At 51.2% G+C, this 15,701-nt stretch overlaps 1 protein-coding gene across 5 annotated transcripts in view; it reads right to left on the reverse strand.

Annotated features, from left to right (window-relative positions):
• Nucleotides 1–15,701, reverse strand: part of ANO10 (anoctamin 10) — a 285,102-nt gene that overhangs the window by 37,230 nt on the left and 232,171 nt on the right. The window contains exon 13 of one of the 5 annotated variants that reach the window (XM_078432532.2): nucleotides 12,936–14,818. The exons of 3 other annotated variants lie outside the window; for them this stretch is intronic. In XM_078432532.2, coding sequence (XP_078288658.2) covers nucleotides 14,549–14,818 — 270 coding nt within the window. In that variant the 3' untranslated portion in view covers nucleotides 12,936–14,548. Of the gene's footprint in view, nucleotides 1–12,935; nucleotides 14,819–15,701 lie in introns of those variants that run through there. One more of the 5 variants, XM_060638061.3, reaches the window with a different exon arrangement.

Genomic DNA, 15,701 nt, shown 5'->3' on the forward strand with positions numbered 1-15,701 from the left:
CTCCCGTAAGTTACTGAGCGTCTTCTCAACTAAACACGTCATATCTGCGGCTTAGGAGTCTACGTAGACTGAAGGCCCTGTCTGGGCATGTTTCTCTCCCCTAAATTACCAAGTTCTCTTGGTCACACGGGCCGATTTTCCAACGAGTCCATTCTTCTCGTGAATTTTGAGGTGCTGCTTGTTCTACTCTGACGTTTTGGGCCTCGTCTAGAAACCCCAATGAGGCGGCCATTCCATTCCATGCAGCCATCTGTCTGCCTTTCCTTTCAGTCACAAGTCCTGGCCTCCAGCGTGAACCAACACCTGGTCTCCCTCTCCTCAGACTCTCCGGCATCGGGGTGGGGGGAAGCGGCCCGGGAGCCGAGCTCCCGGGAACCTCGGGTGTGGCTCCTTCCTCCGCGTCTCCTCGGAAGAGCCCTCCCGGGCGCTGCCCCCTGCCCCCTCCTCCAGTCCCAGAGCTCTTGCCCCCTCGTCTGCCTCCGGTCCCCGCGACACTACGCCATACACAAGCCTAGGGACAGAGCCGGCAGAGGAGGGACACTGCCGGGGAGGGAAGAGGTGTGAACACTCACACTTCATTCTCAGGAGACGTGGGGGAAGTTTAGAGGGACGGGCAGCGCGGACGCGTGTGGGCGGATCAGCTTCCACATACGGGCCAAAGTGCCAGCACCCTTGCCCGGCAGCGCAGGCCTCACGTTTGCGTCCTCCGGTCCCCCCTGCGGGCCCCGTGGCCGCGTGTGGTCCGCAGCAGGCTTCCTCCGAGCTGCCAGTCTGTCCTCTTGTCCTGAGGCCCGGCATGCAGCTCCTCCTTGAAAAGCCCGGACTCCCCTCCGCGGGAAAACCTCCCGGCGTAAACTCCTCACCTGTTCTCTTTCCCGTGTGTCAAATCCTTGCAGCCTCCCCTCTTGACTTGTTCGCCTGGCTCCCTTCCTGGACTTTTTCCGTCCCGCACAGGACTGTTTAGTCCCCTCTAAAATGTTAGAGCCTAGACTTCTTCTAGCAGAAAGATCAGCTAGCTTTTATAGGAACCAATTAAAACAACAGTAACCCTTACGCTCGCATGCAGTTTTTACACCCGGAGGAACCGTGCTCGTGCGGGCGAAGCCGGCAGGAGGCCCGACCATCACGCCGCACCCCTGGGAGAGGGGCGACGCCTGCCTGCGGGGCACCTGGCCGCCCTGTCCCTGGTCCTCACGGAACTTCCCACGTCGCACTCGCGGTAACCGATCTGCGCCAAGTGAGGCCCCACGCCCACAGCCAACGAGCCCAGGTCTCAGGATAGAAACACAGGGCTGCGTGGCTCCAAGCCACCGTTCTCCCCGATTCCCTCAAATTCCGTATTTTCCAGAGGAAAATGCCGAGGAAGGTGCCGTTGACCCTTGAACAACGCAGGTTTGAAGCACGCTGGCCCACTTACCCACGGATTTTTTTTCCCAAAACATAGAGTACAGCAGATGTCTTTTCCTTATGGTCTTCTTAATAATGCTTTCTTTTCTCTAGCCGCCTTCATTAAAAGAATACAGTATATAACACCTATTAATATACAAAATATGTATTAATCGACTATGTATGTTATTGGTAAGGCTTCCAAACAGCAGGCTATGAGTAGTTAAGTGTCTTGGGGGTCAAAAGTTACATGCAAATTTCAACTGCGTGGGGGGGGGAAAGGTCAGTGCCTCTAACCCCCATGTCGTTCATGGGTCAACGGTGAGCTCCTCTGTGGCTTTTCTTGAGAACGGTTCTCATTATTTATTGATTTTCAATAATTTATTGTCACGTTAGCTAACGTATAGTGTAAGCAGCATAACTATTTAACTAGTTAACTATCATAGAGTGTAAACAGGCTTCAGGAGTAGATTCCGTGATTTGAAAACAGGTTTTGGATTTCGGCACACTACGGTTTTGCTGGACTCGTTCGCCGCCCCGCCTCTGCTCCCGTCCGGTAGGGAAAGGGGCAGCAGCTGTGGGGAGGACGCTGGAAGGCCGACCTGTCTGATGAAGCACGTTTCCACCCCACGGAGAGTAAAAGACTGTCTGAGAGGCCCCCCCGACAGTCTTCTGGCAGATTCTCCTGCTTCTCTCTTAGCTTTCTCCTTATAGAAATGGCAGATTCTGAAACGCATGCTTTCAATTTTGATGACGTGCCATTTATTGATTTGTTCTTTTATGGATTGTGCTTAAGGCGCTGTATCTAAGAAATCTTTGCCTAATGCAAGGCACAAAGATTTTATCCCATCCTTTCTTCTAGAAGATTTATACTTTTAGGTTTTCTGTTTAGGTCTATGAGCCATTTTGGTATGAAGCGTGGGTCCAGGTTTTCTGTTTTTCTGGCATATGGATACCCAACTGCTTCCACACCATTTGTTGAAAAGACTATCCTTTCTCTACTGCACCACATCTGTGTCTTTGTCAAAAATCAGCACATCCTGGTGTCTTTCTCATACTATTGGTTTTCTTCAAATATCTGATGCTCTGAGGTAGGATCTTCACAGAAAGAAGGACTAGGTGATCTTTGGTGATCTACTCCACCTAAGACTGGGTGACAAGAAGGGGCACTTTCCAGGGGCCTCCTCTCCCCGTGTCTCATCCGCCTTCACACTGTCCTCCCTCTGGATGGCCAGTGGAGGCTCTGTGTGTGCGTACGCCAACCTTTTGGATTTATGATTTTCTTGTGTTTTTCCTTTTGTGTAAATATGGTTTCCGGAGGAGGCAGAAGTAAATGGGAAGTCTGATTAGACCGTAATAAACCTTAGGGGTGTGTGGACTCACTTCCCCATCGAACGTTCACCGGTCCTCCCCAGATACAGAAAGCGGAGGTGGAGAGATCGCCAGGGATACCACATACAGAGAGCAGGCTGGCTGGCTGTGGTCTCATTCCTCACGTCTTCAAAAAGCTCTCCTGGCCACAGAAGACTGTGGCTCTGTGTAGGGGGTGGCAGCGGTGGCCGGCACGGCCAGGCAAAGCGCAGGGATGCTGGAAACCACAGGGTCAGTAGCACGTACTTGGCCAAGAATCAGGCCACAGTCTGTCATGACAAGACCTTTTTCTGTTTTCCTTAATCATCTTTCACCATGGACTGGAGTCTGCCTCTTTTTGGGTTTTTTTTTGAGGGAAAGTATGTATGTATGTATTTCTACTATCTAGTTAGTAATTAGGAGCGCTAGGTTTTAAAAACTATGTTGGGAGGTTTTTTCGTTTTTTGGCCCTAAAAGTATCAACAACCTTGGCCCCACAGACCACTCGTTTCAGCTTCCAGAGTAATCAGCCTAAGACAGGCTCCAAAGCATTTACAAAGGAGCCAGCACTGTCCATTACACAATCTACTCCTGACCTAAAGGAGAACACAGTTCCAGCTTAAAGAACAAAATAAAAAAACTTCGAAATTTCCCATCTTGTTACGAAATCACTCTGGGTGATGACGTTCCATCTTAAAAAGGGGGGAAAGGAGGAAAAAAGCAAACACAGAGTGTGGCACAAACGGACTTAAAGACTTGTTCCTTTTGTTACGGGGCCTCTGCTTACGCTGTCAGACTCTCTCGTTAATTCTGATCTGGCTGTTTACACACATTTTTAATTTGTTCAATCATTTCACAGACCAGTAGCTTCACGGTTCAGTTTGTTTCAGGCAAAGTGGAGTGTTACAGAAAAACCCCAGACTATCTTCAGGTTGGAAAAATTAATGGATGGAAATGACCGGTGGCTTCTTTTTGCTCTAATAGCAGAACGGAGTTCCTTCTGCAAATGTAAAAAATGTTCAGGACTAGCATAAAAGATACAAACGCAAACATACCCCTGGATTTCCCCACCTTCCCCTGTCGTTCTCTGAAGGGCCAGAAGCCGCCACATTTTCAGCTGCAGGTTTGGCTGGTGCTGACTCTGGAGAAAGAGCCAGGCTGGGGCACGGACCCTGAGACGGGGTCCCCGCGCCCCAGGGGACAGCAGAGGCTGTGCGCACAGCTGGTTTGGGCACACGGAGCCTGGAATATCCCCCAGTAGGCTTTTCCCTCAGCTCAGTCGGTGGCTGCAAAACTTGGGAAACAACGGGCGCCCCCCCACCCCCACCCTCCCCGGCACATCTGCTTATTTACTGGTTTTCCTTAAAGCAAATGGACACAAACCAAAAATTTAGTTCTCATCAACCTAGGAAGTATTCCTATTTCCTATTCCTCATAGGAAGTACTCCTATTCCTAGGAAGATTTCCTATTCAAAATCATAAAATATTTCACAAACACATGCAGTTGGGAAGAATGACAGAACCGCCCCCGCCCTCCCTCCCCTTCCCACCCCCCCAAGCTTCTTGAAGACAGGGACACGGCCAACACAACGGATTCCGCCTTGGAAGCCCTTCATCTTCTACCCTCCCCCCCACGCAGAGGACTACTCCCCTGGGGTTGGCACTCCCCACTCCCACGTGGCTCTCCTCCCCCAATGTGTTACACCTACATGATGCACAGGACTGCTTTCCGTATGTTAAAACTTCACGCGAGCGGCGCCTGGGTGGCTCAGTCGGTTGGGCATCCGACTTCGGCTCAGGTCATGATCTCATGGTTCGTGAGTTCGAGCCCCGCGTCGGGCTCTGTGCTGACAGCTCAGGGCCTGGAGCCTGCTTGGGATTCTGTGTCTCCCTCTCTCTCTGCCCCTCCCCCACTGGCACTCTGTCTCCCTCTCTCTCAAAAATAAATTAACATTAAAAATTTAAAAAAAAAACACAAAAAACTTCATGCCAGTGACAGCCGGCCGCACAGGCTCCAGGGTAAACGGGCTCCTGGCGTGCTGGGGTTCTGACTCCTATGCTCCTGTAGCAAGGACTCACCCTCCACCTGCGCCCTCGATCCCACAGCTGCCCGGTGCCCCACCAGCTCCACGGGGGACTGTCCGCCAGCCCAAGGAGGGGTGTTGAGGACGGACACACAGTCACGCATCTTCTCTTCGAGCTGGTCTAAAAACACACGCGGGGGTCCTCGCTGAGGCTAACTGGACAACTGATACCTCAAATGGGAAGCAAATCAGCCAGTGACACAAGACCCCAGTACCCCATCCGCAGTCTAGTGAGGACGTGAGCTCTGCTCCAGACAAATCAGAAGGCAGTTTTATCAGGAAACATCACAGCACTGCTGACACACGTTTTGTCCGGGGCCAAACTGCCGCGTTGGGCACAAACCCAGGGTTAGAAGGGCCTCCCCTGTCCCCACCCCCCACCCCCACCCCCGGGCAGGCCTGCAAAGCTCTCCATCTTGCTCAGGCTTCCAGCCCGCCGTCGGCATGTTTCCTTCCCCTTGCTGTCCCTGCCCTGGACACGGGACCTCGCAAACAGCAAGTACTCGGTGCGGGTGGGATCCCGCACAGGGGAGAGCCACGGTTCTCAAACTGTGCCCGGAGGCACCCCCGAGCACTGCTGGGAACTCTTAGGGGTGCCACACGATATTCTGAATTTTGGAGAAAACCACAAAGACGCTCAGCTTCTAGCCAATGTCAGTTGAAAGCCCACGAAGGTTAGTCTTCCTCCTCACCTGGTGCTCAGTCTAATACCCAGTGAGAGGAGCCTTACTGAGGGGGGTGGTTCTGCCCGGGGGAGCAGAGAAAGGTCGTCTGGGCACCTGGGGAGCTTGGGGCCAGGCCGGCCTGTGTGGGTGCAGCAGCCGGGTGCCGAGGGCAGCCCGAGAGGACTGGGCTGCTCGAGGTATGTGGGAGAGGGAGAGCAGATGTGGCCCCTCACCGAGCGGGGCTGGAGTAGGGTGCTGATGGGTGGGAGGGCCCTGCTCCCCAGAAGATGTGAAGACGTATTTTCCCAGTACTGCACACACCCTGATCTCGTTCCAAGCAAAGGGAAGTCGCACGGTGACATTTTAGCTTAGCCACGCGTTGTGACATAGGCTTACTCAGCTCACCTATAAACTTAACTGCTAACCGCCGCCCTCTCCCTCTTCGCACATGTGTTCTGCCTCCCAAACCACTGGCTTATAACCTGCTCCGGGGGACGGATTTCTCCCATTTCGTCCTTTCGGTGTAATAGCCATTCACTGGGTGCCTGTGGTGGGCGCCCTCAGTTTCACCCCCTGCGATTCCCATCTGCTGGTATCCATGCTTTGGACGTGGATACCTTCCCTGGGGTATGAGTGGGAGCTGGAACCTGCCTCTAATCAACAGAATGTGACAAAGGTGATGGGGTGTCACTCCTGTGATGGGCCGCATTATGTGGCGAAGGCGAAGAGATTTTGCAGATGTAACGAATAAGCTGACTTCAAGTTAACCAAAAGAGAGATTCTCCCGAGTACGCTGGCCGTAATAAGTCGAGAGCCCTTTCAAAAAGGGGCGCGGGCTGTCCTTGAAGTCAGAGACTGGAGAAGGAGGCTGCCGTCCCGCAGAGGTCTACGGAGAGGAACACGAACAGGAACTGTGGGTGGCCTCCGGGACTCAAGAGTGGCCCCAGCACACAGCCGGCAAGAAGATGGGGAGCTGACAGTCACTAGCACAGGAGACGCATCTGGCTCACAACTGCAGAGCCTGAAGAGCCTTCTCCAGTTGAACTCTGATGACACCACCGGTTAAGCTGTGCTCACAGAGACCGTGAGTTACTAAATGCGTCGTTCCGGGCCACTAAGTGTGCGGTTGTTTGCTACGAAGCCACAGAAAACCAACACGGTGCCCAAGGCAGAAATCACTTACGCTACATTCTCGGTGCACTGAGCACATGAAGCAGTTAAGCAGAGATGATCTCCAAAATTTTACGGTTTTAAATAAGTGAAGATTTCAAACACGTTTTAAGTCTGTGCTACAATTTTCGTCTGCCCGCTGATCGAGCCTATCCTTTCAATCTCGAGCAGATCCAAATTCCTGCGGGTTGCTTGGCTTTTCTGACACACCGATCCTGGTTTTTCAGGATTTTGATGGCTCTATCCTTTGGTGAATTCTAGACTTTAATTCCAAGCAATCCTACCTGAAAAGAACCCCGGGGTCAACAGGGTGTTGTACTTGTGGACCCCTAGAACCGTTCACTGCGAGGAGGCCAAGCGGGGTGTAAGAATGGCCACTTCCACCCAGGGTGTGGCCCAGGAACGGTCGGTCACTCCGACCCAGTGACTTCTGTGAGCCCTCTGTGTTGTAACTTTATGAAGATTCAAAGCTTTCCATTTATTTATGAGAAACTGACAACTTTCTCCTTAACGCTTTTTGATCTGTAGGTTTTTTCCAAAGACCTAGAATTTCAAGCTAGAATGTATACTCATCATTAGCTAATTACTGACAAATTCATCTGATAGTGTTCGACTATCATCAGCTGCTTTGTCAAAGGGATTACCTACTTCTTTGGGCCTGAAGAGAAAAACGCTTTTGCTCTAATTTCCTCTGGGCGTCACCATAGCGAAGGTGGAATACTTATTTTAGCCTCTCTTGAAAGCTGTGCAAAAGAACAAGTCAAAGAATCGCCCTCTGCCCCAGAGCAGGGTCAGAGCAGAAGGACAGGCTGACTCCAGATCCTCACTGTGACGACATGGGAACCAGCAACACGTTCACCCTTACGGAGACGCGGCTCTCAGGGGAGCAGAGGGGATCCCATCCGCCATGGCGACCACTCAGTGCCATCTTCTGGAACCTCCTGGAAGGGCCTCCAGAGAGCACCTGTGCCTGGCCAAGGGGGGCCTAGGGTTCCTGCTCCCCTGGGGCCGGCCTGGCCGCCTCCGCCGTGTCTGAGCCCTCGCTGCTCAGAAACACGATGGAGACATCCAAAGAGATATTTGCAAATGCTGTCGCTCACCATATTCAACTCATTTTCAGAACTTTGCCGGGGTGGGGGGGGGGGGGGCGTATTTAGTTAAAACTGATTGTGACCACATTTTCACAGGCAGAGCTTTGAACACTGTGAGCTATTGCTGAAATCTCAGAGGCAAGAAAGGACCCACCATCCCCTGTTCGTTGCGAAGCTGAAACAAGAGTCACATCGTAATGCTGGTAAGTTATCGGCACGTGGGCAGCTGTCTCTGGCACGCGCATCATGGCCCAGGGGGCACGGGTTACTTATGGTACCGAGGGTCTCACGGGATGAATCACGCGGCTCCCAGTTTACGACAGTCAAGACAGGCAGAACGCACTCTAAAGCCGGGTGTGCTGAAGTCTCTCCCCCAAGCAAACGCCTTCTTCGTCTCCCTCGTGGCTCTCAGAGCTGTGCTGTATCCTTTGAGAAGGTTAAAGCTAGTCAGCTCTACAGCACAAAGCAGATGAAGTGAACACTACATGCCACTTACCACATCCCAAATTCTCTCCCCATCTGTGGGGAGGCAGGCATTTTAAAGGATGGTGCCACTGATCACAGGACTGTCGTCTGAACGCTACGGGAGCCGCCCGGGGGATGCCCCCCCCCCCCCCACAGCGTGCACCCCGAGTCTCCGCAGGGAGAGCTGCCCTGCAGCAATCCCAGAGGCCATCGCCTGCTCCGACACCTCAAGCGTAGCAATGACGACACCGAGGCAGAGGTTACGAGACTTGCCCAAGCTTGCCTGGCTTCTCCGCGCTGGAGCACAGACTGGATGGAATCCAGGCCTCGGACTCGTAAATTCTAGAGCACCGGGTAAGGTCCCTTGACCCGAAGGAGAGGGCCCGAATGACCGCAGGTGTTCCAAGCCCAGACCTCCTGTTTTCCTCCCGGCACTTCTCAGACTCCCAGGGGCAGGGCCTGTCTCGAAGGGTCCTCCAGAAGGTTAATGCTGCTGCCTCGCACCATGGCGCGGCCACGACCCTCTTTGGGAACACACGTGCAAGTATGGGGTCGCCCGTCAAGGGGCGCGAGCTCGCTGTTTCATGTACACCAGCAGCAGCTAGGTACTAAGAAAACAGGCAGGCTCCCTCCTGGCTATTCCAGGACGCAGGTAGGTAAACCACGATCACGTGCAGCACGAAGGATGACCGTGCTGCGGTAGAGACCCAGAAGTCTGAAAAGAGGAGGAGAATGTTTCCAGGGGAGACAAGTGGGCGGAGGGAAGGAGCCAGGAGAGGAGAGAGACGAGAAAGTGCAGAGGCAAAAGCACGAGCGGTGCCCTGGGAACCTGGTGCGCTTCTGTGTGGCTGCAGAGGAGGAGGGCTGGCCGGGAGCTGGCCGGGAGACGAGGCTGCAGACACAGCCACGGGGGGGGGGGGGGGGGGGGGGGAGGGGAGGGGTGGGCAGAGAGAGGGAGACACAGAATCCAAAGGGGGCTCCAGGCTCCAAGCGGTCAGCACAGCGTCGGGCTCAAACTCAGGGACCTGAGCTGAAGTCGGACGCCCAACCGACTGAACCACCCAGGCGCCCCAAATGTTTATTTATTTTTGAGAGACAGCCACAGAGCGTGAGCAGGGGGAGAGACTGGGGGGGAGGGAGACACAGAATCTGAAACAGGCTCCAGGCTCCGAGCTGTCAGCACAGAACCCGACGCGGGGCTCGAACTCACGGACCGTGAGTGAGATCATGACCTGAGCCGAAGTCAGACGCTTAACCGACAGAGCCACCCAGGCACCCCTAGAGTTCCGCTTGTATTGGGGAGAGAAAGCTGTGGTAGTGAAAGGGCAAGTGGGAGGGACAGGGGAGCTGCAGGAGAGTCCCCAAACAGAGACGGTGCAAGACCCTAACAGATTCCTCAGCATATCCCTGACTAACGAGGAAGTTTCCCTAAACAAGTCCCCACGTTAGGGACCTCAATTCCTAACCCTAGCAATGGAAACCTAAAAACACAGCTTGTTACCTTAATGAGCGGTTCTTGGTCACACAGATCTCTCAGATGATGGAGAAGAAGAATCTTAGTTCATCTAAAAGCTGATTTATTAACATAGTTCATCTATTAGTTATATCTCAGAGGCTTAAGCTACGTTCTTATACTCTGTAGAATGACAATCTCTGTACTTTTTAAAGTACCAAATGAAAATAGAGACATAAGGGAAACCAGCAGGATATGCTGTGATTTTGAAAATGGGTTTGATTTTCAACTTAGTGCTTGCTCCTTTGAGGAATTCAAAGGTATAATTTAAGAGTCTGGCAACTGAAGAATTATAATCAGCACTTGCAAAGTCACCAAATATACAGCACTTCCAGATCTGCTCCTTCCATACCGCCCTATGTCTTACTTACTGCCCTACTTAAGACGCACACAAGGTACACGAGACGTCTGCTGGATGAATGAGCGAAACCCGCGATCTGCAGTGGGCACCCTGTCCCGAGCCCAGGACTGGGTCGCCCTCCTCATGGCTTTTCCCCTCCACATTCTGGCTGAGGAGTCTAGGTTCAAGATCAGTGGAAGAACTTTGCGGACCTAGATATTTTCTGACTAGTTGCAGTAGCCGTCCACTAATCTCTTCTTGCTTTGAGTTGCCTTCACTATGAACTCTTCAACATCCCTGGTGAAGCTGCTCTGAACCACACGTCACCGCCACCGCTGCCCAAATAGCCGACACCCACAGAACAGGAGTGGAAACGCAGAGTCTGAGGAGCCACGGCCGTGGGGGGAGAAGAGGAAGTGCATGCTCTTACTTCCCCTATAGCCACGCATCTGTATCTTTCAGAATCTTCTTTCCCAGATGTAAAATCCGGTTTGCGTTACGGATGGCTAATTACGGCAGGGAACCGGAGTGAATTGTACCAGGTAATTTGAATATACAACAAAAGAACAATAACAACAACAAAAAACATTCAAAAGCATGTGCGTATTACATTACTGAATTGTGAGTAAGTAAGATAAAAACCAACTAACCCATCTAATTTGTATATCACACTTGAGGTTAATGTTAACAAAATACCAGATTAAAAAAAAACCAAACTTATAAAGGCTGAATGTCTCTCAAGTGTTTTAAGGGGAGTTTTTATATTACATTTGAATATCGTTCTCTTTTTTTAGCATGTTATTCCTGAAGACCCATCTTTAAAAAGGAAAGCAGGAGGAGGAAGAGAGCGATTTGAGTCCTTCATTTGTGCTCAAGGAGAAGCTGGGGTTGTTTCTGCCATGCTAATTGCTTTGACGATGCACAATAAGATGTATTACATTACATGAGATTATCTAGCTTTTTCCTCCCCATCCAACAGAAGCTGAGCGAAAGGTAAAACAGAGGGAGTGAGAACAGTACACAAGTTGTTCTTAACTGTATTTTACTACGAAGTTACTGCAAAAAGACTTTTTCTCTAAGTAATTTTACATATGTCCTATTACTGTCATTTAAAGAAAGAATTTTACAAAATATTCAACTCTTCTTGCTGTGCTCATGTCTGATTCTGCAGGGCAAGGGTATTTGCATCCTGTTACCTGGATTGTAATGGAACCTTTCATGATGACAATATTGTGAGCCTTTCTCTATTCATATTTTCTTAAAAAGAAAGAAAGAAGGAAAGAAAAAAAGAAAGAAAGAAAGAGAAGAGAAGAGAAGAGAAGAGAAGAAAAGAGAAAGACATCCCAAGCCTGCAGCATGCTAAACTACTCTGATGTGCTCTTGGACCCATATGAAAACCCTGATGTGCCTGCTCAAGCAGGGTGCCATTTATGTAACGGCAAGAAGGTAATGTCCCCAAACCCATTCCGTCCCACTTACCTCATCTAACCGAACACTCGGAAAATTCATGCTCGCCCACTGCACATACTTTGAATACAACAGTGCTGTATTCGGAAAAGAGAGGTTTTCTGTGAACACTTCCAGGTAGAGACTATGACTCCTCGTGGTCTGAAGAGAAACTTCTCTCCGATGGCTCTCCGACGTAGGACGCCATCCTGTTAACACGGCACACAGAAGCTGACGCCTCTCTCACTGGGTTACCGTATGGAAAGTCCCATAACGTCAGCAGGACGAGGTCCTTCAGCTGGCATGTGTCCATTTTTGCGTGTGTGCACTGAGGCCAAATTATTATTCCAACGATTATGTCTATCGCCTAAGGCGACAGGTGTTTAGATCGTCTAGTCCACGTGAACGAGCGACCCTGTAGGGGGGCGGGTCTGGAACCCTGGACATCGTGGCGGAGATGCTAATCTGACTTCACCACAAAGTGCAGAGAGGCGACGCCCGCTCTGGGGCCACGCGTAATACCACCTTCAGCCCGGGGACATTCCTGTCAGGGAGACTCGCCCTCCCATTTCAACTGTCCTCCCTCAAAAGCAGATCACACTGATTCTGACGATGGTCTCACAGCTGTGAGAGTCTAAATGCAAATGGAAACTCGATGAAGGCGGATTGAGTGCGATTTAATCCTCTGGAAGCCCGGGAGGATATTAGAGAAGGGGAGCTTAATTTTGAAAAGACATTGTATTTTTCTGTGGTTCTCTGTTCCCTCGTCAGATCAGTGGAAATGAACTCGAAGTGCCTTGCAGAGCCGGCTGGCGACAGTTCTTCTGCAGGGCCCCGTTTGTGCTTTCTCTGGAGGGATGCCACCGTCACAGTGCTCAGAACAGTGGAAAATTTGTATTTTCGCTGCAAACAGGCAGATGGTTTCAAGCCTAATGGAGGACCATTTGAAGATGCCTGAGTCTGTATTTTGCAGCTCAGGGACAACTGTGTCTGGCGTTATTGTTTCCCAGAAAAATCAACTTCAAGGGGATTAGCCACGTGCTAACCAACCATTTCTTCCTGAGACTGCCACCGTGTTAAGACATAATCAACTCACGAGAACCTAAGTTTTTTCTTCTCTCTACAGTTAACCTGATTGATTGGCACACCCTGTGTGTCGGCAGGACAGGCCCGAGTTCCAGAGAGGAAAGATGTACGTACGTATTTTAACAGACAATTCTACAAAACAGGGGTATCTGGACTGTCACAAGCATTCCTGAAATTAGGGATGAAAGACAGCCGGGTCCTATAGCCAAATGTGAATGAAAATCAAACCCGCTCGGCCCCCCAAGACGACGACAGCTCATTACCACTCAGCCACCCCCTGGCCGAGCGCGCGCGGTCTGAACGGGGATCTGAGGGAGCCTGGGGGGGGGTGGGTGACACACAGCTTCCCACTGGGGGCAGATCGGAAATGCTGACGCAGTTGTTTTAAGAGAATATGGAAAAGGAGGCAAGCAGAGGTGACTGTCGAGACGCCTGGCGGTCTCCACCGTCCCAGGCAGGACACCGGCGATGGCTGAGAACACAGCCGACGCCCAGGCGCTGGACGGGCTCTTGGGAGCATCACCCTACTTCCTGTGGTTACTGTCCCCATTGCAGAGGGCGCTCCAGCATTACTGAGTCAGCGGCTTATCTCAAAAGTAGTGCTGTCTAGACCTTAGGGCCTCTGTCACAGAGCACTCTTTTTGACCAAGTGAGAGGGACCACACAAATGGCAAACAATTGTCTTTATTCCCTGCCTTGTTGCAACAACAAAAATTATGTGCACTACGATCTCAAGCAAAAGCTCTACTGTGGCAGGGCCATAAACGAAGCTGCACTCAGGATCTGGCAGGAGGCAGCTTCTGTTAGAGCTCTCGACTGTTCAGCCTTTTATTTCCTGTCTCTCCCACCCTACTTTGTACTTTCCTCAGCCCAAGCCCGGAGAGAGGCTTCTGGAGAGGAGGGACAGAGAGTGTTCTCCTCCCTGGGATGCATGCACTTCTTGGTTCCAGGTGAGACAGCCGCTCGTTTGCCGTCTGGTATGGCCGCGTTCAGAGGCGAGTTAATTATGACCATCGAAGGGGTGGGCCGTTTTCTTCAGGGGACAGCGAGTTCAGTTGGCGTCGGGCTGCATCTCCGACAGCGGGATCTGAATGAGGTCCATTCCAAGCTCTGCTCTTACCAGGAAAGCAGCCCGCATATCTCCCAGGCCCCACGGGGGTCAGCGCGCTGGAGGGGCTCCCCCACCAACGCCTGGCCAGCACGGGCCACTCGGAGAGGAGATGAGCCCCTCAACCCCAAGCCCCCCACTGAGAGAGGGCAGTCTTCACCAGGGCTGTCACCCTTATCCTTGACACACAGCTTCCCAAGCAGGAACGCTGGCCAAGAGCACGGGCCACGAGTCTGTGGCCATCCCGGGGGAGGGGTTGAGACCAGGGGTGCATGAATGAGCATCTGCAACGATCCACAGGAGAGAAAGCAGGATAGTTTGCTCAAAGGAAGTGAAGCGGAGAGAGAGAGAGAGAGAGAGAGAGAGAGCGCGCAAGCGTGCACGCAAATAGTAACCCAAACATGAAGAATGAAGGTTAAAAGGAGGGCGGCGTACGGATGACATAAAATGCAAAGAAGGGCCACTCTGGGCACGTAGGCCTTTTCCTTTCTTGAAAATCAGGAAAAAGAAGAAGAGACAGAGATGAGGAGTTGGTGGGGAGGGGAGAGAAGAAAACGGTGACTGACCTACGCACACAGATTCCACAGAATTCTACCCTGCAGCTCTGTCCTACCATGTTGATCTCGTACCGCTATTCCTACTAGAAACTCGAAGCTCTCATTTATTTCAAGCCCACTACGCATGAATGTCGCCACTGAAAGAGCAAGTACCCAGCGGAGCCCCACTGTAATTTCTGAAAGCAGCCCACTGCCCGGGGAGGTGGCCCCAGTTTTCCTTTCCAGAAATTCACTTGAAGTCCAGATGAGTTTTGGTTGACTCGCATTTCAAAATGACCTGTTTTGGGTTAAAATACAGCTGGAGAGTAACCGTTCTGAAGGAACCACAGAGCCTGGGCAGGGTGGGGCGGTGGGGGTGGTGGGGGTGGGGTGGGATCTGAGGCAGCCACGGCCAGAAAGTAGGTAAATGTCCAAAGCAGGCAGTTCCTTCTCTTTTGCAAGGTCTCCCAAGGGTGGCGTATGAAACCCATCCATTTCCAAGGGCGGAGCATTAAAAAGGAGTCTTTTGTCTCCCGGTGGTCAAGTTCTACATTGCACTCAGCAGAGAATTCTGTTATCTATACCCGTCTGCTCTATGGTGGAAAACGGTGGACAAGCAATAGACTCAGACTCGGTTGCCGGCCTGGACCCGACTGCTTACTTACCCCGTGTGGTTATTCCTGTCATTACGCCCATTTCACAGAGGAAGAAACTGAGGCCCATAGATGTTTGGTAACGTGCCCAGGGTTACTCAGCAGTGAAGCTGGGATTCCCGAGACATGTATACCTGACTCCAAAAGCCATTTAACACCCAGGGCATGAAACCACCCATTGTGCTCCTGGCATATTTGATACCCTTCAGAGAACCAAAATGCTTCATTTAGGGCCAATGTTTTGGCACACACATAGACATGACAATTCCTTAGCGAGTTTCTGGGTGGTAACTATTTAATCACACGTCATTTTTCACAGAAATGATTTGTGCACAGCTATCCTGAATAAAGTTTAAATAACCCAGACCGATGTCTTTGGAAATGGTTTTCTACAACTTACATTAAAAAAAAAAAAAAAAAGAAAAAGCGAACTCATTAGTCCAAGAAGTCAAAAAAAGCAACCTGGTTTTATTCTGCTTCTAATCAAAACAGTATTTATCACATGGGAAAGGAGAGGCGTTGGTGCTGTGTTTCCCAGACATTTGGCAGTTCCTTTTCTCTCGTGCCTGTGACTAAAACCAGACTCGAAAATTAAAAATACGCCTCTCATTTTTTTTTTTCAAGACAATTCAAACAAAAGAGCCTGCAAATCTACCCACACGAACACTGCTTTAAGCAACTTGAATGAAGAACCGGAGAGAATCTTGAGATCCATTTACTTTCCAAATAACAAATAGATTTTTTTTCCTCCAGCTTGGTTTGGGGGCGGGGGGGGGGGGGGAGCAGGGAGGTCAAGAATTTAAAGTTA

This window comes from Panthera onca, chromosome C2, assembly GCF_046562875.1.
Source record: "Panthera onca isolate mPanOnc1 chromosome C2, mPanOnc1 haplotype 2, whole genome shotgun sequence".
Taxonomy (NCBI): domain Eukaryota; kingdom Metazoa; phylum Chordata; class Mammalia; order Carnivora; family Felidae; genus Panthera; species Panthera onca.